At 46.8% G+C, this 24,772-nt stretch overlaps 1 protein-coding gene across 1 annotated transcript in view; it reads left to right on the forward strand.

Moving 5' to 3' along the window:
• MPP7 (MAGUK p55 scaffold protein 7) overlaps positions 1-24,772 on the forward strand; it is a 143,102-nt gene that overhangs the window by 58,723 nt on the left and 59,607 nt on the right. Inside the window, exons 4-6 of the mRNA XM_075550913.1 lie at positions 274-354; positions 21,091-21,222; positions 23,609-23,690. Coding sequence (XP_075407028.1) covers positions 274-354; positions 21,091-21,222; positions 23,609-23,690 — 295 coding nt within the window. The remainder of the gene's footprint in view (positions 1-273; positions 355-21,090; positions 21,223-23,608; positions 23,691-24,772) is intronic.

Below are 24,772 nucleotides of genomic sequence, written 5' to 3' on the forward strand. Positions count from 1 at the left end.
TGCTGGCCTTTGCCCTCCTTGTAATAAATCATACAGCAATCTGACTGGTAGGATGTCTTGAGTCGTGGTCAGCCTGTGCCTGGGCTTGGCTTTGGTTTACTAAGGGGCTGAAACGAAGAGCGGTGATTGATCATCTCTTCTCCCTCCTGCCGATTTCTCTTTAAAACACGGCATGGAATAACCTTGAAGAAGATAGATTCTGAAGTTGTCCCACACCCAAGAAAACAAGACTCGTCCTGCATGTGCCTAATGCCAGTGTCTTCTCTCCTGCAGCTGGCCGAAGAGCTTCAGACCAAGCCAGGAAGCGGTGAGATCAGAGAGCTGTTGGAGCTGCTGTCCAAGCCCAACGTCAAGGTGAGGGCGCAGAGTATGCCTCTTACAAACACATGCTGCAGCGAGGCCGCTTTTCTGAGCCTTGACAGAATTTTGCCCTGAGCATCGGTTTTCAAGTGAATGCATTTTCAAGCAGCGCACAGTATTTTAAGAGCCTGCGTTCTATTACGGAAAACGAGCTGAGCCTTTGAGTGTAGTGTTAGGACAGACGACTCAAGTTCAGAATTTAAGTTGGCCACTAAAATGTCGCGTGGTGGTCCTTTTCCTTTCAAAGGAAGTTAGGAGGACAGAATGTGAGATCGTCGAATGATGTTGCTTACGGGTGGTACACTTGGCCAGTTAATGGTGTCCCAATCTGTTTGATACATGTATCTAAAATATCTGATAGGATCGTTTCAACATTCCCCTTTCTCCTCCTGTCAAATCCTGTGCTTCATCCATCGATGTTTCAAAATACCATACTCTTCTCACCGAGCAGAGCAATTTCCCAGTGTGAAACATCAGTAAATTATTGGCAGACATGGCAATTTCCCCTTGCCATTTTCCCGCCAGGTTTGTCACTTATCTTTCCTCCCAATGGGACTATCTGTGGAGCACTGGTGGCGCAGCAGTTGAGCGCTCGGTTCCAGTCAAGACTCCCAGCTGCTGGGACAGAGAAAGATGGGGGAGGCTGCTTCCGTAAAGATGACAGCAATGGGCGCTGTGGCAAGACTACTGGGTGTTGGAATTAACTCATTGGCAGTGGGCTTGTGGTTTGGACGATTGGCACATTTTCAAACATTTCTCTTAGTGTTTTGAAATCGAGACTGCATCATCTCTTACCGCCTGTACACTTGGCACATGACTCTGCTGCAGTTGGACGTCAGATGTTCCCAGAATCAAAATGAATTCACAGAAAATGTAATTAGAACGATCAATTATTCATGATGAGTTCTGCTGAGCATCATGTACAGAATTTCTGTCGGAGGAAGAGTCAATCACTGGTTTCTGCTCTCTTTGAAAATTCCCTTGGGAACTGTTATATATGACCTTAAGTTTTTATTCTAAAAGGATAGTAGTAAGTAAAAGATGAGGTAGAAAAATGCGTAAGCTTCAGATTCTAGTGCCATTGGTATCCAGTTGCCTGCGACTCAGAGCGACCCCCATAGGACAGAGTAGAACTGCACCGGAGACTCCCACGTGCTTCTCCCGTGGAGGGCTGGTGAGTTAGCCAGCAGTGCTCCAGTTGGCAGTCGTGTGGCAGCCAATAAGCCTTCAGAACTCCGGATATACCCGGTGTGTGCTTTGGCAGCACACACACAGAACTCCTATATCTGAATACCTATATGTGAATATACAATTCAGGAATTATATATTTCTGTAATAATAAATGAATAAATTTGAGTTAATAACAGTTACAAGAATTATGGTTGTGTGTTTTTTTTAATTTGCTGAAGATCATTCAAAAGCAGCAGCCACAGTACATCCACAGGAAGCTTCCAGAAAGTCAATCCAGATACGAAAGAGGGAGGCTGTAGAACAAGGGATATCGTTGTGACATCAGATGCATCTTGGCTGAAAGCAGAGACCACCAGAACGATGGTGGCTGTGTTCTGTTGGCTATGCACAGGCGTTTGAGCAGATCATTTTCCGGGGTGGGTGTGGGTGTGGCACTCTGCAATGACCCAAGGGGCTGCAAAAGCAGATGCCTACACTTTATCCTGGATTATGGGCTGCAGGACAGAGGCTTGTAATTGTCCAGGTAGTGCTGAGTAACCCCCACCCGGAGAAGGAGGCCGAAGGCCAAATAAGTTTGAGAACCTATGGTGTAGATCAGCGGTTCTCAACCTGTGGGTCGTGACTCCTTTGGGGGGGGGTGAGCAACCCTTTCACAGGGGTCACCTGATTCATAACAGTAGCAAAATTACAGTTATCAATTAGCAACAAAATACTTCTATGATTGAGGGGCCAGGCATTAGGAAGGTTGAGAACCACTGGTGTAGATAATAACAGATTATCCATAATACTGTGCCGAATGTGAGTTTCAGACCATTCAATTTGGCTTATCCTGAACCTTTCACAGCTGACTTAGTAAACATCATGATAAATGGAAAAAAGATTCCAGTGGTCAAGTATTTCATTTTACTTGGATCTATGAAATCAATACCCATGGAAGCAGCAGTCAGAAATCACATGACATGTTGCGCAGGGCAAATCTGCACTAAGCCTGTTGACAGGGTTACAGAGCCGAGACATTTTGAAGACTGACGTGCTTCTGACCCCAGTCATGGTATTCTCCGTCGCCTCATGATGCAGGGCAAAGCCGGAAAGCAAGGAAGAGCAGAGGAGGAGGATTGTGGTGCCCATGAACTGCCCGAAGAGGACACAGGTCTATCTCGGAGAAAGCGCAGCCAGGAATGTACTTAGAAGCCAGGAATGTCCTACAAAGTTGCCTAGCATTCATCAGCCAAACATCAGTTTCTAGTCAATATAATGTTTTATGATCAGCTCTTGTGTTTTAGAATACCCTTGGGTAGAATATAAAACTCACTTTCTGTCTGCAGTATTCCTCTTTGATTTTTCCATCCTCTTTTATATACCAAATCCAGAGGGTTTCACCGTTTCCTCGCAGAGAACAGCATGGTATTCTCTGGTTGGGTTGTACCTGCCCTTCTGGGGCAGTTTCAAGCATTCCAAAGCTGTGAAGTGCCTTCTCTGAATTCTTCACCTGTCCGCACACTTTATTTTTCATTCCAAGAAACCTTTCTGTCTAATCACGTTTTCTTTCAGAAATAAAATTTAACGAGCCTCCAGTACGACTCCAAATCAGTTACCCAGACTATTAATTTTAGCGCCTTCGTCTTTGACGGGCAAGTGCCCGCGCGCTTGTGTTTTATCTGTGTGGTTGTGAGGTGCCATCGGTGGACTCTGCTCGCAGTAGAACACAGCCATGGCCAGGGTCTACTCCATCGTCCCGTGTTGCTCGGTGGGAGCCACCATGTTAATCTCTCGTGCTCAGTCTTCCTCCTTTTTGCTAAACCTTCTACTTTAGCACGCACGCGGCCCTTCGCTGGGAGTTTGTTTCTCCTCATCATGTGCCAAGTATGCGAGGCAGCGTCTTGCTGTCTCTGCTTCTACGAAGCATGCTGACTGCAGGAGCGCCACTGCAGATGGCTGCTGCTTCTGGGACCCGTGCACTTCCCAGATGCACCTCACTGCAGTCCACATGCCTCCCGCCTCCTCTGCTCTTCCTCAGTCACCGCCAACTTTCAGATGCACACGTGGCATCTGCGTGCCCTCGCTGGGGCCGGGGCCCTTAGTCCTCAAAGTGCTCTTTGCTCTTTAACCCTTTCAGTAGGCGTGTGCAGCAGGTTTGCTTTCTGGACCGTTGCTCTCCTCCAGCCAAGTCACATGAGATCCCTGACAGCGTCAAGCCTCTTCCTTTGTCACGGTGCTGCTTATGGGTCCAGGCGTGAGGATTTCTGCTTCGCTTTTTTCTTCCTTGAGCGGCACCCCATAATGAAGGTTGTGGTGTTTGATCTTCATCAGTAAGTGTTTCCAGTCATCTTCTCTTTCAGCAAGCTAGGTTGTGTCATTTGCACACTGGAGGCTTTTGGTGTAATTCACCGGATTCCTGGACTCACTGCCGTGGGGTCGATGTCAGCGTAGCCACCCCGTCCGACAGGGCAGAACTGCTCCTGTGAGGTCCTGCCGGCTCTTACTCTTCTCGGGGGTAGAAAGCCCTGTCTCTGTCCTTTGGAACACCAGCTGGTTTTGAACTGTGAACTCCGCAGATCATAGCCCAACACATAACCTCTACGCCACCAGGACCCCTGAAGAAGGAGCCATGTCAGAGTTCTGTCGTGAGATCTCCAGCTTTGTTCCCGTCGTGAAGGCCATGTTTTCCAACTGCTCACCCATTTCTTTGTTTCCAACCCAGGCACATCAGTCACCAATAATTATCGTTGCATCTTCGTTGCATGCTTGATCAATTTCAGACTGAATTAGTGCAATGCACTTTCTTCGTCACCAGCTTTCATAGTTGATGTGTAAATTCGAATAACATCGTCCTAACTAGTCTTGTCCCACACACAGCATTGTTCTTCAGGACCTTGAAATGTTCCTTTTGATGGAACATTTTGAGGTGGGGTCGGTGGGAGGGTGTGTACAAGGGAGTCATGATCAGAGGGAGGCCAGTGTCAAGCTTGTGGAAATAATTCCAGTGAAATAAAGTTGTGGCTCAAATGAAGGAAGAGAAATGGGTGCATTTGTGTGATTTTGGAAAATAAATTTGACAAATTGTGTTGGGGCAACTGGTTAAATAGTTTGGAAAAATGAGAAGGAGCCCTGATGGAATGAATTCCAGAGAGATTAAACATTGAGATTGAACTCTGAGAATATTAGGTGAAAAATTGATAAATAGCAACATAATCAGGGGATAAAGAAGCAGCATGGATGGTCGGAGAGGCAGACAAATATAATGAGACATAAGCACAAATGAAAAATAAAGCAAATGAAGCTAAGAGGAATGATTTATTTATATAAATTATCTTTCATGACAGGATAGTTTATTACTTTGACTTTCATTTTATCCTTGGCAGAGTGGCTTGATAAACTTTAAAAATAAGTACATTTTTCCCCCAGAGCCCATACTTGTATTTTTCAAAATTCAAACTAAAAAAAAAAATGGACACCTCCTATTCTTGTAGCGTTGGACCCATGGACTCAGCTGGATTGAGCTGGGATTCCTTCTTGATACAAGATTATTTCTCGATATAAACTGCTTTCCTATACATACAGGCGTGTCGCTGGTTTTGTGTCTGCAGACAATCCAGCCTCACACAGGATGCATCCCCCTGTCAATGTCAGTGTTGTGAGCGGCGGTCAAGCCAGCTCCAACTCCTCCTGGAGCCTGAGTCCAACAGAAGGAATGTTGCTCAGCCCCGTGGCGTCAGCTTGATTGTTTAGGGTTTGGGACGGTTGTGATTCATAATGTTGCTTGATTTTTGGAGTATGAGACCCTCAGATCTGGTACCAAACAAGACAAAGCAAAAATCCCCCACCTCGCTGCCGTTGAGTTAATCCTGACACACCGCAGCCTTATAGGAGAGGCTAGACCAGCCCTGTGGGTTTCTGCGACTCTTTATGGGAAGAGAAAGTCTGGCTACTGGTGGTTTCAAACAGCTGACCTTGCAGTGGGCAGCCCAAGGCATAACCCCCCACACCACCAAGGAGGGTGCCCAGTGTCATGGCAACACCACACTGTTAGATGGGTGATGGGGCACCCCACGTGCACTGGCCAGACGTTCAACCCAGGTCTCCCACATGGCACACGGCGTGGACTCAGTTGTCCTCCCCAAATATGTGTCACTTGACTGAGCTGTGATTCTCTGTGACTTGGAAGTTATATGATTTAATTTCACCCGACCCCTCCGCCCTGCCCCTGTTGTCAGATCCACCAATCTGTTGTAAGGGAATTAAGGTGGAGTACAAGACCATTACTCAGGCCACAGCTCTAATCCAGTGTCAGGAGGGGGATTCTCCTGGGGTGAGGCCTCACCTTCTGTTTCATACGAGAGGAAGGCGAGCGAGCGAACGAGGGAGCTCATGACCTCACCAAGAAAGAACCAGAAACTGAATGTGGCCTTTGACGCAGGGTCCTCCCTGGATAACCTGCTAGACCCATGAGAAGATCAAGGCACGATGATCTCCAAGGAATGTTGGGGGACCCCGATGTTGAATGGGGACAAGAACCTTCCCCAGAGCTGATGAGAAAGCCTGCCCTTAAAGTCAGTGCTCTGTGACAGTGTGGCAGGATACAAGACCAACAAACAAGTCCACGAGACTGCTGTATCCATTGTGTGAGACCATGCAAGAGCAGATAAAAAAGGTAGTACCCTTCACAATAACCAAGCACAAATTGAAATATCTCGGGATAAACCTAACAAAAAAAAATCCCAAAGGATTTGTACGAGGAAAACTACAGAACACTATTACAAGAAACCAAGAGTAACCTCCACACATGGAAGAGTATCCCATGCTCATGGATCAAAAGACACTAATGCTATCCTGATACAAATATCAGCATCTTTAAAGAATTGGAAAAACTGACTACTGAATTCATATGGAGAGGGAAGAAGCCCAGAATTAGCAGAGAACCCCTCAAGAAGAAGGACAAAGTCAGAGGGCTTGCTTTACCCGACTGTAGTACCTATGATACAGCCACAGTGGTTAACACAGGGTGGTGCTGGTATAGTGACAGATATTCAGAATAATGGAAAAGAACTGAAAACCCAGAAAAGAGATCATCAGAATGCAGACAACTGATCTTTGAAAAGAGCCCCAAAATTATCAAATGGAAAGCAGATGCCCTCTTCAACAAGCGGTGCTGGAAAAATTGATACCTACCTGCAGCAAAATGAAGCAAGACCTTGACCTCCATGCATAAGCATAAACTCAAGCTGGATCATAGACCTTAAGGTAAAACCCCAAGCTATTAGGGTCATTAATGAGGGAATTGGGACAAACCTGAAAACGTTGGTGCAAGGAATACATAGGCTATTGGAAATAGGAAAGGACACAAACACTGAGGAAGCACAAATTGACAAGTGGGATATACTGAAAATAAAACCCCTGTGTACATCAGAATAATTCTCCAAGAGAGTAATAAGAGAGTTCACATACTGGGAAAACATCTTTAGCAATGACGCATCAGACAAAGGCCTTATTCCTAAAATCTACAATATGCTGCTACTCTATAATATAAAAAAAGTAGCCCATTGAGGAGGTGGGCAAAGGACCTGGACAGAAGTTTCCAAGTTTCACACGGGCGGAAATCTGCCCAATAAACATAAGAAAATGTTCCCCCATCATTAGCCACAAGAGAATTCAAATTAAAACAACAATGAGATACTACCTAACACCTTCAAAGACCCAGTACCAAAAAAATTGGCAACAAGTGTTGGAGGGGGTGTGGTGAGATAGGAATTCTCATCTACTGCTGGTGGACCTGTAGGTATGTACAGCCATCATGGAAATAGATTTGGTGATTCCTAAAACAAATGGAAATCAAGCTACTATGTGACTTAGCAATTCCCCTACTGGGCATATACCCAGAAGAGGTAAACAGAACAAGGCCAGACATCTATACTCCAATGTTTATTGCGACACAGTTCACAGTCTCAAAGAGTTAGAAACGACCTCTATTTACATCAACGGGCAAATGGATTAAAAAACTGTGGTACATACAGTCAATGGAGTACTACACATCCCTAAAAAGCAGTGATGAGCGCATGAAGCACATCGTTACATGGAAAAGGTAGAGGAATTTATGGTAAGCAAAGCACAAAAGGGCAAGTACAACATGAGTCCACTGGGTAAGCCTCAAAAGGCATCGGGGAAAAGTCACTGAACGCATAAATTACCGGGGCGAGGCCCAGGCACTCTGACAAGTCAGACCCAACCCAGGGATGCATGTGGCAGCCAACTGAAAAGGAGGGGAAGAAACAAAAGAGGACATGGATAGTGGGGGAACAGAGCCCTAACCCACCCACATGGAGGGTATCGTTCATGTCTCCATAGGAAAGGGAGAGAGGGACCAGACCTCAATCTGGTACTCCAAGCCTTGAGGGCAACATACCGGCATGAAGCAGTGAACTAACAGAGAGGTCTGCAGGGCTGGCCCCAATCCCAGCTACATCAGTCCCCTCCCCAGAAGATTGCACAAGATTACAGAGGACAGCACTGAAGATACAGCCCAGGGAGAGTGGCGGGTGTGCCCAGACCACACAGGAACAAACTAGGGGAGAGAGAGAGAGAGATCACGAACCACATCCTGGCCCACCAAGCCTTGAGGATGAGGCACAGAGAAGGCCAGCCCGGTGGCACGATGTCCCCACACTGACCCACGGCGCTGCAGGGGACAGCACTGGAGACAGTGCAGGAATTGTACCTGGTTTGACCCACACACACCAGGGTAAAATACGAAGGGAACCCAATAAGAGAAACAAAGGGAGCAGAGCAATGAAGTTGAGAGGAACCCCAAAATAGACTTAAGACTCGGAAACAGGGCCTGGTACCTCATCAGAGTCAATCGGAAAACATACATAAGGGTCAACAGACAGACTTGGAACTATTTATAGGCCCTTTTCTTCCTTTTTTTTTTTTCATGTCCATCTGTATAAGATATGTAAGATAAACAATCCTGAGGAGAAAACAATGAGACCAACAGTTCTGGGGTAGGGGGGCAGGGAAAAGGGGAGCCAATAAACCCAGGGGGACAAGGAATCTAAAATCGATTCAGAAGAGGGTGTAGAACCCCTGGTGGAGTTTGATCAAGTACAATGTTACTGAGAGCCAAATGAAGGTTGAACGTGATAGTGGGACTGGGAAAGTAAAAGGAAATAGAGGAAAGAACTAGGATTTAAAGATATTTATAGAGGTATAAATATAGGCATTGTACATATGTAAATATATTAATATATAACAATAGGGATATAGGTCTATGGACATGTATTAAGGTAGCTGGCAGACATTGGACCTCTATTCGAGTCCTCCTTCAACGCAAGAATACTCTGTTCTAATAACCTGGCATTCTGTGATGCTCACCTTCCCAGCATGATCACTAAAGTCAAAATGGGTGCAGAAGCAAATGTGAAGAAAGCTGATGGTGCCCAGCTATTACAAGATACAGTGTCTGTGGTCTTAAAGGCGGCTTGAAGTTAAACAAGTGGGCATCTAGCAAGGAAGCACCAAAGCCCATATGGAAGAAGCACACCAGCCTGTGTGATCACGAGGTGTCAATAGGATCACGTATCACTGGATCAGGTATCAGGCATTAGAAGACCAAACACAGTCATATTGATGTGAGTGAGGTTGGTTCGATTGGAGACCAAAAGTCTATCTATAGACAATTGGACATCCCCTCTCAGAAGGGACACAAGAAAGGCGTGAGCCAGCGAGGGTGTAATATAGCACCAACCAAACACACACCATTCCTCTAGTTCGTTAATGCTTCTTCCCTCCCCACTCTCATGATCCCAGGTCTACCTTACAAATCTGGCTAGACTAGAGCATGTATATTGGTACAGCTAAGAGCTCTGGACACACAGAATCCAGGACAGATAAAGCCCTCGAGAACAAAAATGGGAGTAGGGAGTAGTGAAACCATGCTGGTAGGGGGAAGGTGGGGGTAGAAAGGGGGAACCGATCACAATGATCAATATGTATCCTTGCCCCCCAGGGGGACAAACCATAGAAACGTGGTGTAAAGGGAGACAGATGGTGTTAGATATGAAAATGATTTATAATATATGCAGGTGGGGAAGGGAGGGGAAAAAGAGCTGATACCAAGGGCTTAAGTAGAAAGAAAATGTTTTGAAAAGGATGATGGCAACATAGGTATAAATGTGCTTGATACAATAGATGTATGGACCGTTATGAGCTCTGAGAGCCCCCATAAAATGATTTATTAAAAAACCTCCTCCCTGGGGGGCAGACAACAGAAAAGTGGGTGAAGGGAGACGTCGGACAGTGTAAGATGTGACAAAATAATAATTTATAAATTATCAAGGAGGAGGGAGGGAGTGGGAAAAATGAACTGATGCCAAGGGCTTAGGTGGAGAGCAAATGTTTTGAGAATGGTGAGGACAATGAATGTACAAATGAGCTTTATACAATTGATGTATGTGTGGATTGTGATAAGAGTTGTATGAGCTCCCAATAAAATGATTTAGAAAAGAAAAGAAAAAAAGTTAGTGCTTTCCACTCAGATCCAGCCTCCTTGACTGGGAGAGGAACCTGCCCTGTCCGTTAAAGCCGCGCTCCGTGGCCTGTGTTGGAGCAGCAGTGGAGAACGGAACCAGAAGGCAAGCGCTATCGATGAAGCACCAGGCTTCCGTAGTTTCTCTCTAGCAAGTGTTAGACATGCTGGTTCCTACGGCTTACCTGAGGAGCTTGTTAAGACGTACCAGGTAACCCCCCTCACAGATTCCAATCGAATGGGACTGGGATGGAGTCCAGGGGGGCTCTCGGCTGCTCACGGCAGTGCTGTGCAGACCCCACGGGCTGCTCCAAGGAGAATGGGGAGGCCGTCTGTTCCCATAACAATTGATTGACAGCCTCGGAAACCCCTGTGTTGGGGGTCTGTATGAGTTGGAACCAACTTGGCCTGGCCGTGGTGGGTTTGGTTTTGGTTGGAGGGCTGGAGGCCCACAAGGCACTGTTTTTTAAAGAGCATCTTGGGGCAGGTGGGACAGGGTGCCACCAGCCCAGGTTGTGAGCACAGTGTCTCTCATGCTGAAGACCTGCCACTTGAGCGCTGTGCCAGGCATCTCAAGCTCTAAAAGAGATGGAATGCTTTATGCCTGGCTTCCCACAGTCCTACCGCAGAGCTCGTGCCCAGTGCATCCCCGCTCTCCCACACACGCCCACCATCCTGCTGTACGTCGGGACTCTTGGGTGATCACTGTCCTCCCGTTCCCCCGCCACCCCCCTGGCCTGCCATGGAGCTTCCTGACAGGCGGCAGATGGTGTGATGGTCCTGGTTTTGAGTTTGGAGCCCGGCTGACCTCCAGGAGTGGGTTTCACCAGGGGTTTCCCTCTTGGAGAATTAGTTTCTTCATCTCTGAAATGGAAAGCCTGCACAGTGTGTCTCACAGGGCTGCTTACAATAAGGATCGATGGAAGGGGTGTTGAACAAGGTATGTGGTACCTAGGAGGGGCTTTCATAGGCATGACGTTATTCCCGCCCCTGCTGATAAAGAGCCCTGGTGGTACCCTGGACTAGGCATTGGGCTGCTGAGGGCAGGTCAGAGGTTTGAACCCGCACTCCTTCAGGAGAAAGACGAGGCTGCCTGATCCTGCAAAGACTGGCCGGCTCAGAAGTCCTAGGGAGGATTGCTGGCGATTGGAATGGATTCAGCAGCTGTGGGTTGGGTTTGGGAGCAGGGGGCGCTCTACTTACATTCATTTGTAGGACTCTATTGAGCGCATTTTTCCAAGCCTATAAGGGGAATGAGGAGAAACTATTCTAGAGGACTCAGATTCTGACTGTCCTGAAATTGAGTCTCACACTGGAATGTAGTGTTTGTTGATAAGCGACTCTGAGCTGGATGGTGAAAACCTCAGTTTCTATATCCCCCTGACTTCTCACCTCAGAGAACAACCTGCCCACTCCTGTAAAATGATATATAAAATTCCATAGAGATACATGAGGGGGCTTCCAAATATTTGATGAAAAATTCTGTTCTTTATTTTCAGTCATCAGAAAAGCCACTGGGTAAAACTTGGCCAAAGATGGGCACAGGAGCCCAAGTCCGAGGGCCCAGTAGGCTTTTAGGCTGACCTTCAGGAGAAGAGGGAGAGGCAGTCTCTGCCCAGAAGGCCCATCCTCACAGGAGGTCTGGTGGCTGGAGGAGGCTGCCATCCTGCTGGCTTCTGCCCAGAGGTCCCCGGCCCAAGAGGCCCCTGCTAGAGAGCAGGGGTGGGGCACTGGGTAGAGAGGAAGGCAGCAGGCTTGAAGACCTTAAAAACTCACTGCCAGGGCACCAATGCCGACTGCTAGTGCACCTCAAGGACATTGGCCACCTGCCTCCTGCCCCCCTTGCCCCGCGAGACTGTTGTTACCGTGTAGAAAACCCAGGCTTCTCTCACAGAGCTGTCGGTGGTTTCAAACAGCTGACCTTTCAGCTAGCAGCCCAACATGTAACCACTAGACCACTAGGGCTCCTTCGGGTCCTGTTGGAAAGAGAAAACAAACAAACGAGAGATCTGGTTCAGCACGAGTGTGCACCTGAGTCTGACCCCATTGGGAAAGCATCCAGGGGGTCGGTGGCTGTGACGGATCCTTAGCAACAATATATGTAGTCACATGGCTAAATGTGCACATGCATGTGTATGTGTGCATTGTGTGCACACCAGGGGCTACAGAAAAGCTTCTGGGAAATGGAATTAAAGAGGAATGGAGGAGTGGGCGGAAAGCATTGCAGGGGCACCTAAGTAGAGACTAAAGTATATTAGTGCTTATCTGTGGCAGAAGGAAGGATGAAGTGGGAGGGTTAACCATGATGGAAGCATCTCAATTAATTAGGGGTAGGTTTGCATGGCTGATGATCGAAATTGCTGCTTGGCCGTACACCTGTGAAAGGTTGTAAGATAGATGTACCCAGAGCCACAACGAAAAGAGTAACTGTGGAGCCTGCTTCTGTACAATTCACAACCTCACCGGAATCGACTCCTTGGCTTAGACTCCAAAATGTAGAGGTGTACTCACAGTTTCCTGGAATAGCCCAATGAGCCTAATCACGTGATCAGGCCTCCCAGTCACGTGACTCGTCCTTCCAGTATAATACCTAGGACCATAAGGGCACGTGCCAAAGCCCCCCCGGACCTTGACAGTCACCCTCTGGTCGCCTGGAGCTACAGGAGATAAGGGGAGATCGAGTGGGAGCAGGATTTGGATGGGTGGCTCTTGCCTCCTTGAACCAGTGTCCTCTCTACATGAAACAAGAATTGGACGGAGCCTCGCTGCCCATACCGGACATTGGATCCCAGGCCTTCTGGAAGAATTCTGATCAAAGTGGGGAAATGGCAGAACAGAATTTCAAGTTCTCAACTTACTGGAACAAGGGAAGTTGTACGAACACCACCACCCACCTACCACCACCCCCACCAAACAATGACCTTGGGGGAGAGATCATCTTTAAACCAAAAATTTAGTAAATTGTTTGGCTTTAAGAAGGCTTAATCAGGGAAAAATGTTCACCTTGAGCATGATAATCTTTCAGGAATCTTCACCAGGAGCCCAGGTGGCTCTGTGGGTTAGGCAGGCATTGAGCGTCTACCCACCAGCCAGTCTGATCAAGATGAGCCTGGCTGCCCCCATAAAGGTGTACCGTCTCCCAAGCCCTAGAGATTATAGGGTCACTGGGAACTGGAATGAGCTCATGGCCAGGGATTTGATCTTTGAGATCAAGAAGCCCTGGTGATGGAGGGGTCCAGCATTCGACAGCTGACCAAAAGGTTCGCAGTTCAGACCCCAAGCCACACCACAGGAGCAAGATGAGGCAGTCTGCTTCCATAGAGATCTGCAGGCACGGCAGCCCTGGAGAGCAGCCCAACTGTGCCCCATCTGGTCACTTATGACTTAGAAACAGCAGCCATAGATTAGCGTTTTCGGTTGTTTTTGTTGATTTGTTTAGCTTTTTGTTTGGGATATAAGATCAAAGGGGCAAAATCAGCATGAAAGATGAGGTGGGCATCTTAGCAGAGGAACCATTCAGAGAAGATGGGTGGGATTGTCGGGTACAACGCTCAGGAATACAGGCCCGGTCACTGAATTGCGGGTGCCGGAGCGGATGCACGTTTTCATTCGTATGTTCTCACCAACAAAATAGAATGGAAATAAGACGTGAGGACAGGAAATGCGTAGTGACCAGTAAAGGCCTGTGTGGTCACAGAGAGCGAGGCACCCCTGCAGTGATGAACCTACCCTGCTGGTACTTTGTTCTTCATCATTGTATTGGGGGCTCTTACAGCTCTTATCATAATCCACACATCCCTCCATTGTGTCAAGCACACTTGTTCCTACGTTGCCACCATCATTCTCAAAACATTTTCTTTCTACTTGAGCCCTTGTATCATTTTCCCCCTCCCCACCCTCCCTCAAGAATCCTTGATAATTTATAAATTTTGTTTTTTCGTGACTTACCCGCCCACTGTCTCCCTTTCCTGGGAAGGGGTTATATGTAGATCATTGTGATCAGTTCCCCCTTTCTCTTCCTACCTCCTCCTTACCCTGGTTGTGGTTTTTCAGGGCCTTGGGGCCTGGGGGGTATGTTGATCCGCTAAGACTTAGTTTCTAGGGGGATCGAAGTCCCATCACTAAAAAGGAGACAAAAGCTGTCTTGTGCATCGGATGGCCACTTTCAAGGCAAATCCACCTGCAAGAATCATCATTCCGTGGCTGACTTCTGATAAAAACAGTGAAGTCATATCATGTCTTGAACATGGTATTATAATTTAGGCAGTCAGGGGGAAAATCGGTAGATTTAATGAAGGCCATAAAATAGATTTGTTGTAATTTTTCATCTTTCCAAAACATTCACGTACCAGAAATTACTCACTGCCTAAGTATGCAGGAGCGCTGAGGCTCCCTGGAAGCGTGCTGAAGGGATAAAGCTGAGCTTCCTTCAGGGGGAATAAATCAGGGCCACTCGTGCTCCTGAGACAGACACTGAGCTCGCTGAAGCTGGCAGAGCTTGCGAAGGCAGTGTCGACCCCAGGGGGTGCAAGTCAGCAAGCGCTGGGGATCCTGATGAGTTACAAGGCCTGGTGTTCAATTTCCTGAACAGTTCTTCTGAGCAACAGGTAAACCCATCAGTTGCGACTGGTGTTGGTGGCGTATGGAAACACGATTTTCATTTAGGCATTACCTTTTGAAAGAAAAACCTGTAGGCTAACAGAATAAACTCACCGCAGTTAAAACCGGGAAATGGAATGCGAAGTTATTTTCAGCTGTCCAAAATAAAAGGGTTGCTAGCTAGCAGACTTGAAAGTCAAAGCCGTTATACACGAGGAACTCAGTTTAAGTACCAAGTTCTCCAGGTGTAGAGAGCCCAGATGTAGGGACGGTTTCGAAGGCGAGGGGAGGAGTGTATGACGTGCACCCAGTGCTGGGTTTGGACACGGCTTGGTTTCGCCTTCTCTGCCCTTCCGAGTACTCATCCGGAGCTCTTCCTCACACGGTGGAGTGCCAATTTTGTTTATTACTTTTCCCTCCTGCCGGAAAGACGTACTTTCCTTTTTTGGTAGTTCAGGCCTGCAGGTGATGAATTCGTTGAGCTTTCTTTAAGAATTGTTCATCTTTTCATTTGTGAGAGATGGTGTTTCCTTTAGGTACACAGTTCAAAGCCGGCAGCATGTGTGCGTGGATACTCTGAAGGGGTTGCTATCTGCCTCGCCCTTCACTATGTTTCTGATGTGGGTTGCCGCTTGAACCTTTGTGCTTTGGTATGGAATGTGCCTTAGTTCCTCTGTCCACCTTCAAGATTTTTTTCTTTCTCACTTGTGTCAAGCAACTTGGTGTTAACTTCCTTTATGTTATTTGTGCTTGGGATTCCCTGAGCTTCTTGGACCAGTGGGTTTAATTTTTTTTAGTTTCATTAGATTAGCAGTATTTATTTGTTGTTTTTATTTTTGGTCTTGTTGAGTAAAATACTTCTTCAGCTCCTCTCTCGTGGGGAACCCCAATTACAGTGCACCGACGCTCGGCTCCTAATGACAGTGTGTCTCAGTTTGCTTTGCCTGCAGAAGACACTATTGCTTTGGCAGTGCTTTCTCTATTTGATCTCTTTGTACTTCCCTAGTTTGGCATTCAATGCTAAATTCAAATCGTTCCTTTTTACCATGTCTTCCTTATGTCCTGTCTTTTCTTTCTTCTCCTTTCTGGAACATTGGGGACACGGTACTGCGGTTAAGTGCGGTCAAGGGGTTCCAGCCCATTGCCACGCTCTGTAGAACAGAACGAGACACAGCCGGTCCTCACAGTGGTTCTTCTGTTGAGCCCGTTGTTGTTTGGAAAATAGTGAATTACAAGGAGTTTGGATTTTCTTGTCTGCCGACCTCTGTCATCTGTGTAATTGAAGGTTTGTTTTTATTGATTGCTTTTAAAAAATTATCATTCATCAGAGGGGTTCAAAAAGTTCATGCAATGATTCCATGATTTGTTTAAATTACATTTTTCCACAAACGTTTCGAAGCTCCCGGGTACGTTCCTGCTTTTTTTGCAGCTGGAGCATCTTGAATGATTGCCAGTCAGGACGAGTTTGACCTCCTTTGGTGCTGGGTGTTTTTCTGTAGAGGATGTTCTTGTTGGAAGTTGTCAACACATAGCCATGGTTAAGCTTTGAACAGTTCAGCCACTTCCTTCAGAGGCCTGCTTTTAAACGTGTACTAGGTTAGAATTTAGCCCCAAGTTCAATGCTGGGCTAATTTGTTTTCCACACGCCTGAGACAGTACTGTTTTGATAGTTATCCTCACCGCCTTCTAAAGGAGGCTCCTTCTAATTGAGGGGCAGGAACAAATCCTTTATCACGGGACTACCAGATAATGCTCGCTCTCTCGGCTTTGTGAGCTATTGGTGTTTGGGGAGGGATAATTTCTTAGGGGATGAGGAACCCACACTATATGTTATCCCACGTGAAGCAGGATTTCACTGAGCCTTTACACACCAGGCGTCAGTAGCACTGCCGCTTCCCTTTCCCCAGAACTGTGCCCACGGTCTGCCAACATTCCCTTGGGGAGCTGAAGTACCCTCAGTTAGGGGCTATCAGTCAAATCTCTCCTGTTTTGTTTTCACACACCTGCCTCCATCAGTTCTCGGGCAAGATGTCAAGGGAGCCCTTCTGCGGAGCTGTCTGTTCGACACACTGCTTTCCTCTCCTTTGCCACGAGAACATTTGCTACGTGACCTCCCTGGGCTGCTGACTGTGTTTTGTCCAAGCAGGGAGACCACTGGGCTCTGCCTAGATCACACTCTCACTCCTTTAGCGTCTGGACACTCTGTAGGCACTAAGGAAGCTGGGGAAGCCAGAGAAGTTAACCTGGCCCCTCTTATGATCACTGACCACCATTGCCTGACAACTATTGTGTTAAACACATACGACTGCCTGACGTATATTGTCTTCCAATATTTTGTCCCTCTTGTGTTATGTGAAGAAGAATTTAGCACCTCTGTCGGAGGAAGGCTTATTAGCCACCGGGAGTAAGCAGATGGCACAATTCTGTTTGGTGAGAGCTGGGAATTGAAGTAGCTGCTGACGGAGATCTAGGATTGCAGACTTTGGTATAGACTACAGCTCAGCGTAAAGAACACTGACCAGTAGGTCACATCACGATCAATGGAGAGAAGATTGAAGTTGTCAAGGATTTTCTCTTGTTTGGATCTGCAGTCCATGCTCTTGGAAGCAGCAGTCAAAAGATCAAAAGATGAATGGCACTGGGTGTAAATCTGCACAAAACCTCTAGAGTAGAATGAAAAGCAAGCAGGTTACTTTGAGGTCTAAGGTGTGCCGGTCAGAAGCCAGGGTATTTCCAGTCCCTTTCATAGGTGTGTGAAAGTTGGGCATTGGATAAGGAGGATTGAAGAAGCATCGATACGTTTGAGTGGTGCTGGTGAACAGCACTGAAAGTACCATGGACGCCAAAAGAACAAGCAAATCTGTCCTGGAAGAAGTACCCTCTGAATACCTCCTTGGAAGCAAAGATGGGGAGACGTGTTCTCACATACTTTGGCTGTGTTGTCAGGAGAAACCAGACCCTGGAGAAGTACATCATGCTTGATAAAGTGGAGGGGCCGTGAGAAAGAGGAAGGCCCTGGACAGGATGGACGGGCACGGTGGCCGCAACAATGGGCTCAGACGCAGGAAGAGTTGTGAGGGTGGTGTGGGATGGAGAAATGTTTCCATCAGTTGTGCTCAGGGTCTCTGTGAATTGGCGGCAATCCAATGGCACCTAATAGCCTATTTTATCCCGTTCAAAATTTTTTGTTTTGAGGTTGCCCCTCTTAACTCCATCCTGGCCTTCATTCTCATTCCCGTTTCCTTTTAACAACGTATACAGGTTCCGTTCAGCAACACGGACCATGTTCTTCAATTTGACCTACTGTTCTCTCTTTTCCCACATTAATCCATCGCCCTACATAGTACGCGCTACATGCTCCCTTTCCTTTCCCTCCCACTTCCGGGGCTTACCAATAAATTTTGGTTTCTGTTTGTTTGCTTATGGAGCCCCGTGCATGCCATCGGGCAGTTGTTGGACTGCTAACTGTGAGGTCGGCCCTTCAAGCCCACCAACCGCTCTCTAGGAGGAAGATCTGCTCCATAAAGATTCACATCCTTGGAAACCCTACATTGCAGGGGTTCCCAAACTTACTGGGCCTACCACCCACTTTTCAGGGAAAGAAAACTACTCGGCACCCTTAGAAATTGGCAATGTTTATATTATAGCCTAAAATACAAGATTAAGTGCAAAGTATCTGCTTTGGCAGCCCACCTTCCCTGCCACCAGGTCAGTCCAGCACCCAGCAGGGGTGGTGGGAGCTATAACCTACCTTGGAAAACACAGGATCACACCATGAGTTGGAATAAGGAATCCTGGTCATGTAATGGGTACCTACAGGTTAGACTACCAACCACAAGGTCTGCGATTCAAACCCACCAGCCACACTGTAGGAGAAAGATGAGGCGAATCTCCCCTCATAAATGGTGACAGCCCCAGAATCCCTAGGGAGCTGATCTACTCTGTCTCATAGAGTTGCCATGAGTCAAAAATGACTAGATGGCAGTTGGTATGGATCAACATGGTTCTGATGGCAGTGGGTTTGGGTTTTTAGGGTTTTTTTTGTGTGGAATATATTTGCTTACTTCCTATAAGTAATATGCAGGGTTTGCCCTTTTGCAATTGAGTTATTTCCCTCAGCTTAATATTTTCAAGGTCATCCATTCATGCTATGACAAATGCATGTACATGGGTACAGATCAGAGCTGGAAACACAGGGAATACAGGACAGATAAACTCCTCGGGACCAATATTGAGAGTAGCCATAGCAGGAGGGGAAGGGGAAGGTGGGGGAGAAAGGGGGGACCAATCACAATGACCTATCTATAACCCCCTCCCAGGGGGATGGACAACAGACAAGGGGTTAAAGGGAGACATCGGGCAGTGCAAGACATGAAAAAATAATTTATAATTATCAAGGGTTCATGAGGGAGGAAGAGGGAGGAGGGAAAAGAGCTGATACCAGGGGCTCAAGTAGAAAGAAAATGCTTTGAAAATGATGATGACAACATATGTACAAATGTGCTTGACACAATGGATGGATGGATGGATTGTGCTAGAGTTGTATAAGCCCCAATAAAATGATTTCTTTTAAAGGAAGGGAAATTTCTATCTATACTCATGTTCAGATTCCTACTAGTTCATTGGCAACATGTATATTTTCATCTCCCTCCACAAGTAACAGCCCTCACCCTCTGCCAACGACTGCCCTTCTGTGTCATCCAGTTGCTCGTGAATCAGAGTGAGCCCATATTCGGTGAAGGATACACTGTCCAGTCCTGCTCCACGCTCACACTTGTTAGGCTGGGCCCCTCCGTGTAGCCACTGGGTCCGTCATCCCATTGGGAATCTTCTCTCTCACTGACCCTTGGTTACCAAGCATGCTGCCCTTGTCCAGGGACTGGTCTCTTCTGATAGCGCCCCAAGGTACACGAGATACAAAGCCTCACTTTTAGGAACATTCTGGCTGGCTTTCTTTCCAGGCGAATTGCTTTGTTCTCCTGGCAGTCCGTGGTTGTGGGGGGAAGTCAGATGCTCACAGGCATCCTCCCTGAGGGAGATCAGTTGCCAGACTGCAGTGGGCTCCACTCCCTGCCTTTAAAGACAATGGACGCCTGCAGTCATCTATTTGGTCCCTGTAGGTGGGGTTTACACCCTACTGATACTGGTTCCTATGGAGATCTAGAGAATAGGTCAAAGTTAAGCCACCATCCTAAACCTAGGATCCCCCCATCCTGTCACATGTACACCCCCAATCCCTCCTCTTCCTATTGTGTATATGTTCCTAGACCACCTATAGCACAGCCCCTTCCTGTGACGTATGTCCTCACCTGCAATGAGATGCTTGCATGTCCCCAGAGAATATAAAAAGCCTGGGCTAGCATTAAGTCTCTCTCTCCCTTCACATGGACCATCAAGTGGGGCTGAGGTGAGCATGCTACCATGAATCATGTCTAACTCCATTTATTTCAATACTTCACTTCTATCTCTCATGCTCTCTATAACTTTACTATGATCTTTACTTATCGCCGTACAATTGCGCCTACCGGACCCGTAATGATGTGTGTTAGGGGATGACTTCCCCTGACACATGGTAGGTTCAGCATTCTTCACCATAATTCAGAAACATCAGCTCTTCTCCGCTCTTTCTGACGCAATGTCCTGCTTTCACGTGCATATGAGCTAATTGAAAACACCAGGACCTGGGTCAGCCGCATGGCAGTCCTCAGGGTAGCCTCTTTGCTCCTGAACATTGTAAAGAGATGTGACAGAAGATGTAGGATGCCCTTTGATTTCGTGATGGGTGTGTGGGCATTGGTCCTTAACAGCTTCAATCTTCTCTTCTTTCACCCTGCTGCTGCTTTCCCACTGGTGAAGGTTTGTGTGTCCTTCCCCTCGAATTGAATTCGCTCCTGAAGGCGGTGGCCTGGCTCATCAGCAGCAAGTGCTTCAAGTCTCCCTGTTCCTCAGCAAGCCGAGCTGGGTGATTTGCATGTTGAAGCTGCTGGAGAGTGTTGCCTTTAGCCTTCTTCACATGGTCCAGCTTCTTGTCTGACTGGCTGGGCGTGCGCAGATGAGATGAGGACGGTGAAAGAGTCAACCCCGCGCACACTGCCCCAATTTTAAACCGTGCCGTGGGCTCGTGTTCTAGTGTAACGATTGCCTCTGGTGTGTGTATAGACATGAGCACGATGGAGTGTTTTGGAATTCCCGTTCTTCTCAGTGTTATCCATAACTATGTTCTACGCCATTTAATGCCTTTGTGTAGCCAGCAAGATATAGGGAAGCATCTCAGTGGCATTCTCTGCTTTGGGCCATGAGCCATCTGCTATGACAGCGACGTCGCTGGTCGCACCTCGCTTGGATCTAGCTCGACTTTTTGGCAGCTCCCTGTTGTATGAACTGCTGCCACTGTTTTTGAAACTCTCTGAACTTTTCAGGCTTTGCTCTCCGTGCACGACACTGTGGCTCAGAAGAATTATGATCCCGTGTTGCCTCCTATGCCTGACGATATTGATGATGATGAAGACTCAGTTAAAATAATACGTCTCGTCAAAAACAGAGAACCACTGGTGAGTTGTCCTCTGGCCTACGTTTTCTGCTCAGACGTCAGCAGATGTCATGATTAGACCAGATTTGGTGGGAATGGCCCTTAGATCCTTCTTTGAGGGTAAAGGGAGACTTTGGACAGTGCAAGAAATGAAAAAAATAATAATTTGTAATTATCAAGGGTTCATGAGGGAGGGAGAGAGGGAGGGAGGAAGGAAGGGGAGGGAGGAAAAAAAATGAGGAGCTGATACCAAGGTCTCAAGTAGAAAGAAAATGCTTTGAAAATGATGTTGGCACAAATGATATGTACAAATGTGCTCGACACAATGGATGAATGGATTGTGATAAGAGTTGTACGAGCCCCAATAAAATGATTTTTTTAAGAGGAAGGGAAATTTCTATCTGTACTTATGTTCAGATTCCTACTAGTTCATTGGCAACGTGTGTATATTTTCATTCTCTCTCGCCTCCCTCCACTTGTGCCCCTGGGACATGAAAATAAAAGGAACATTTATGAGAGGAAAACGAAGCCATTTAAATGACAGGTGATCTGTTGGCCATCATTGGCACCCCTTTTGTAAACGTGACCTATTGGCATTTATAAAAGAAAGGGTAACATATGCCAGTCATGGCTGATTTGAGATCAAATAATGCACCTGAAGGAAGATAAAAAATGCTTGTGGCTTGTCTGAGAAGCTGATTAATTTCTTCTCATTACTGTAAAATAAATCAAGTGTCTAATATTTCAAAATGTAAAAGTTACTTATTTTACTGCCAGAATTCTTACGCTGTCAAATTAACATCAGGGGTTTGGTGGAGAGCCGAACAATGCCTCTCTCTGTCCCCTACCCCAGGAGCCCTGGTGGCTTAGTACTTACAACTGGACTGCGAACTCCAGGGTCAGCAGTTTGAAACCCCCAGGCACCCTGGGGGAGAAAGACGAGGCTTTCAATCACCTTCCCATCAAGAAGAATCACACAGCCCTGGAAACTCACAGTGGCAGTTCTGCTCTGCCCGTAGGGTGGCTGTGAGTTGGGGGTGGTTTGGTTTGGGTTTGTCTCCCCAGCTGTTCGCATCCACGTCGAGAGTAGATCACGGGCTCTTTCTCCTTGGCTCATCTTAGTCCTGGAGCACTGCTGAAACTTGGCATATGAGACCCTCCCTGAACAGTCAGTTGGTGTCTCTGCGTAACGTGCGTTAGCCAGGAATGGCATCCAGCTCTAGTTTCTCCCTTGGAAGAGAGAATTTTACCACTGAATCACAGTCATCACCCGCCCCCAACTGCCCCCCGGACTTCGGTTTAGCAGTGTGATGCGTAGAGGATGACTTCCAAACCAGTGGTAGCATTTTCCAAGTAACCACGTGTGCCTTTTATTCCTACAACGTAGGATTTAGATAATTTGTGAACACTTCACAAATGCGTGATAGCTGCAGTCCTTTGAAATGGTTTCCTGTTATACCAAGATGTTAGTTCTTGCTGGTTCATTCAAAGAAAGATCTAAGTAACATCTTTCTCCCCATTCATTTACCTTGGCATTACGTATTCCCCCCAAAACAACAACAACAACAACAACAAGAAAACACACTGCCATCGACTGGGATAGGGGAGGACTGTTCTGTGGGTTTCTGCGACAGTAACTCTTTATGGAACTACAAAGCCCTGCCCTTCTCCCGCAGAGTGGCTGCTGGTTTCGAACTGCTGACCTTGCAGTTAGCAGCCTAATACGTGCAACTGCTTTACCACAGAGCACCCTGTGATCCTGGTTCTTTCAAAGAAAGATCTAAATGCCATCTTTCTTCCATTCATTTGCCTTAGCATTAGGTATGAAATGGCCATCGAACAAATTATAATGCTTTCTCTCTCTCTTAGAGTGTTGGAATCTCACTCTGACCCTAGCTTAGTGCAAAGAAGAATCACTGACCCAGCTGCCGGGCAGCCCGGCTGTTTCTTCACTTCCTGCGTTAGCTCGGCGGGTCCCTTTGTCCGCACCGTGTGGTCCCCTGTCTTCCTGCAGTATGGTTGCCACAATAAAAGGAGCACAAGCTCTATTTAGATACATGATAGTATGCATGCATGTTAGATTGGAAAGATAGTTTTACTTTTCAGGAGTGATGAGGTTAAAATTTTCCAAAATCGCTTGACTTGTGGTGGATATACATGCTGGGTATCGCAGAAAACGCCGAACCCACTTTAGTAGTTTTAAGGCAAGTTGTACCAGGGGCCTCCAGAAGGTTCGAGGAATAATTCCTCATCTTTTCATTCAACTTTCATTCTACAGACTTTTTGAAGCTCCCTCCAGATTCATTCCCTTTATAGGCTTTGAGAGTTGCATCTTTCTCTAGGTGCAGTTTTCCCGGCTTCTCCTTTCCTGCCATCCAACACCAATGCCTTTTATTTTCTCTTATTAGGGAGCTACCATCAAGAAGGATGAGCACACCGGTGGCATCGTCGTGGCCAGAATCATGAGAGGCGGCGCTGCAGACAGAAGCGGTAAGATGTTAGAGTCAAATGAGCATGAAGAAGCCACGAGGCGTTGTGTGTGCAGCAGTTCCAGCGGGCTGGCGCCTTGCAGCCTGGGTGAGGTGCCAACGGCAGGCTGGCCGTGTGGGAATCGGCACTGTAGAACAATGGAGGTAGTCACATCCGGTCACAAAGTTACGTAACTGCCAACACGCAACTGTTAGTGTAACCGTGGAGCACAAGTGGGCCATAACCATCACAGCCAGTGGTAGCCTTGCCCTTGGCATTCATTCTGGCCAGAGCTACAATGTTCATGTGCAGAATAGATAGCTTTTCAGGGCTGGAAATGTGAAGTGCTGGATAAAGAAACAGTTGATAAGGGAGGATTAGGTCGTTAGATCGAGAGGGTAACCGTTTTGTGATACAGCACCACAGGTAACAGGATGGCAGTGTGGGGCTTGATTTGAAGAAATGACAGGTAATTCATATTTCACAATCCTGGGTTACGTGGCCATGACGGTTGTTTCTGGTTTTTGTTGTGTTGTTGGTTTTTTGTGTGGGTTTTTTTTTGGTGAAAATAAGACTTAAGCCCTTTCTACCGTATTTGCATGAAATAGCATTGTCACATACTCCATAGTGTGGCATCATCATTGTCCCCCGCTCTCTTGCCCGTATTATTTCAGCCCCACTCACCTGGGTTTTTTCTGCAGTGTTTAAAGTTAGTATTGTCCCTTTGCTCTCGTGTCGGTATTTCTTACAAGAGCGCAGTGCCTAAGGTACACACCCCCCAGTAAACAGACTAAATTATTATTTTTCAAAACTTTACTGCATTGGTTTCCATTCAAGATTTAATTGTTGTTTCCAGCCAATAGTCTGAGTTCTCCTGGTCTCAGTAAATCCAGTATGTCTGATTTCCAATAAGGATCTGAAGTTCTGTTTTATGATTTTTCATCTTTTTGGTCAAGATATGTATTATATACACACACATTATATAATTAAGATATATATATCATATAATTTTTAATAATATCCATATATTAGGTTCAGTAATATATATATTGTAGCCAGGCACCATGCACCTCTTCTGGTCTCACGGCAAGGGACGGTGGGTA

This window comes from Tenrec ecaudatus, chromosome 5, assembly GCF_050624435.1.
Source record: "Tenrec ecaudatus isolate mTenEca1 chromosome 5, mTenEca1.hap1, whole genome shotgun sequence".
NCBI lineage: Eukaryota > Metazoa > Chordata > Mammalia > Afrosoricida > Tenrecidae > Tenrec > Tenrec ecaudatus.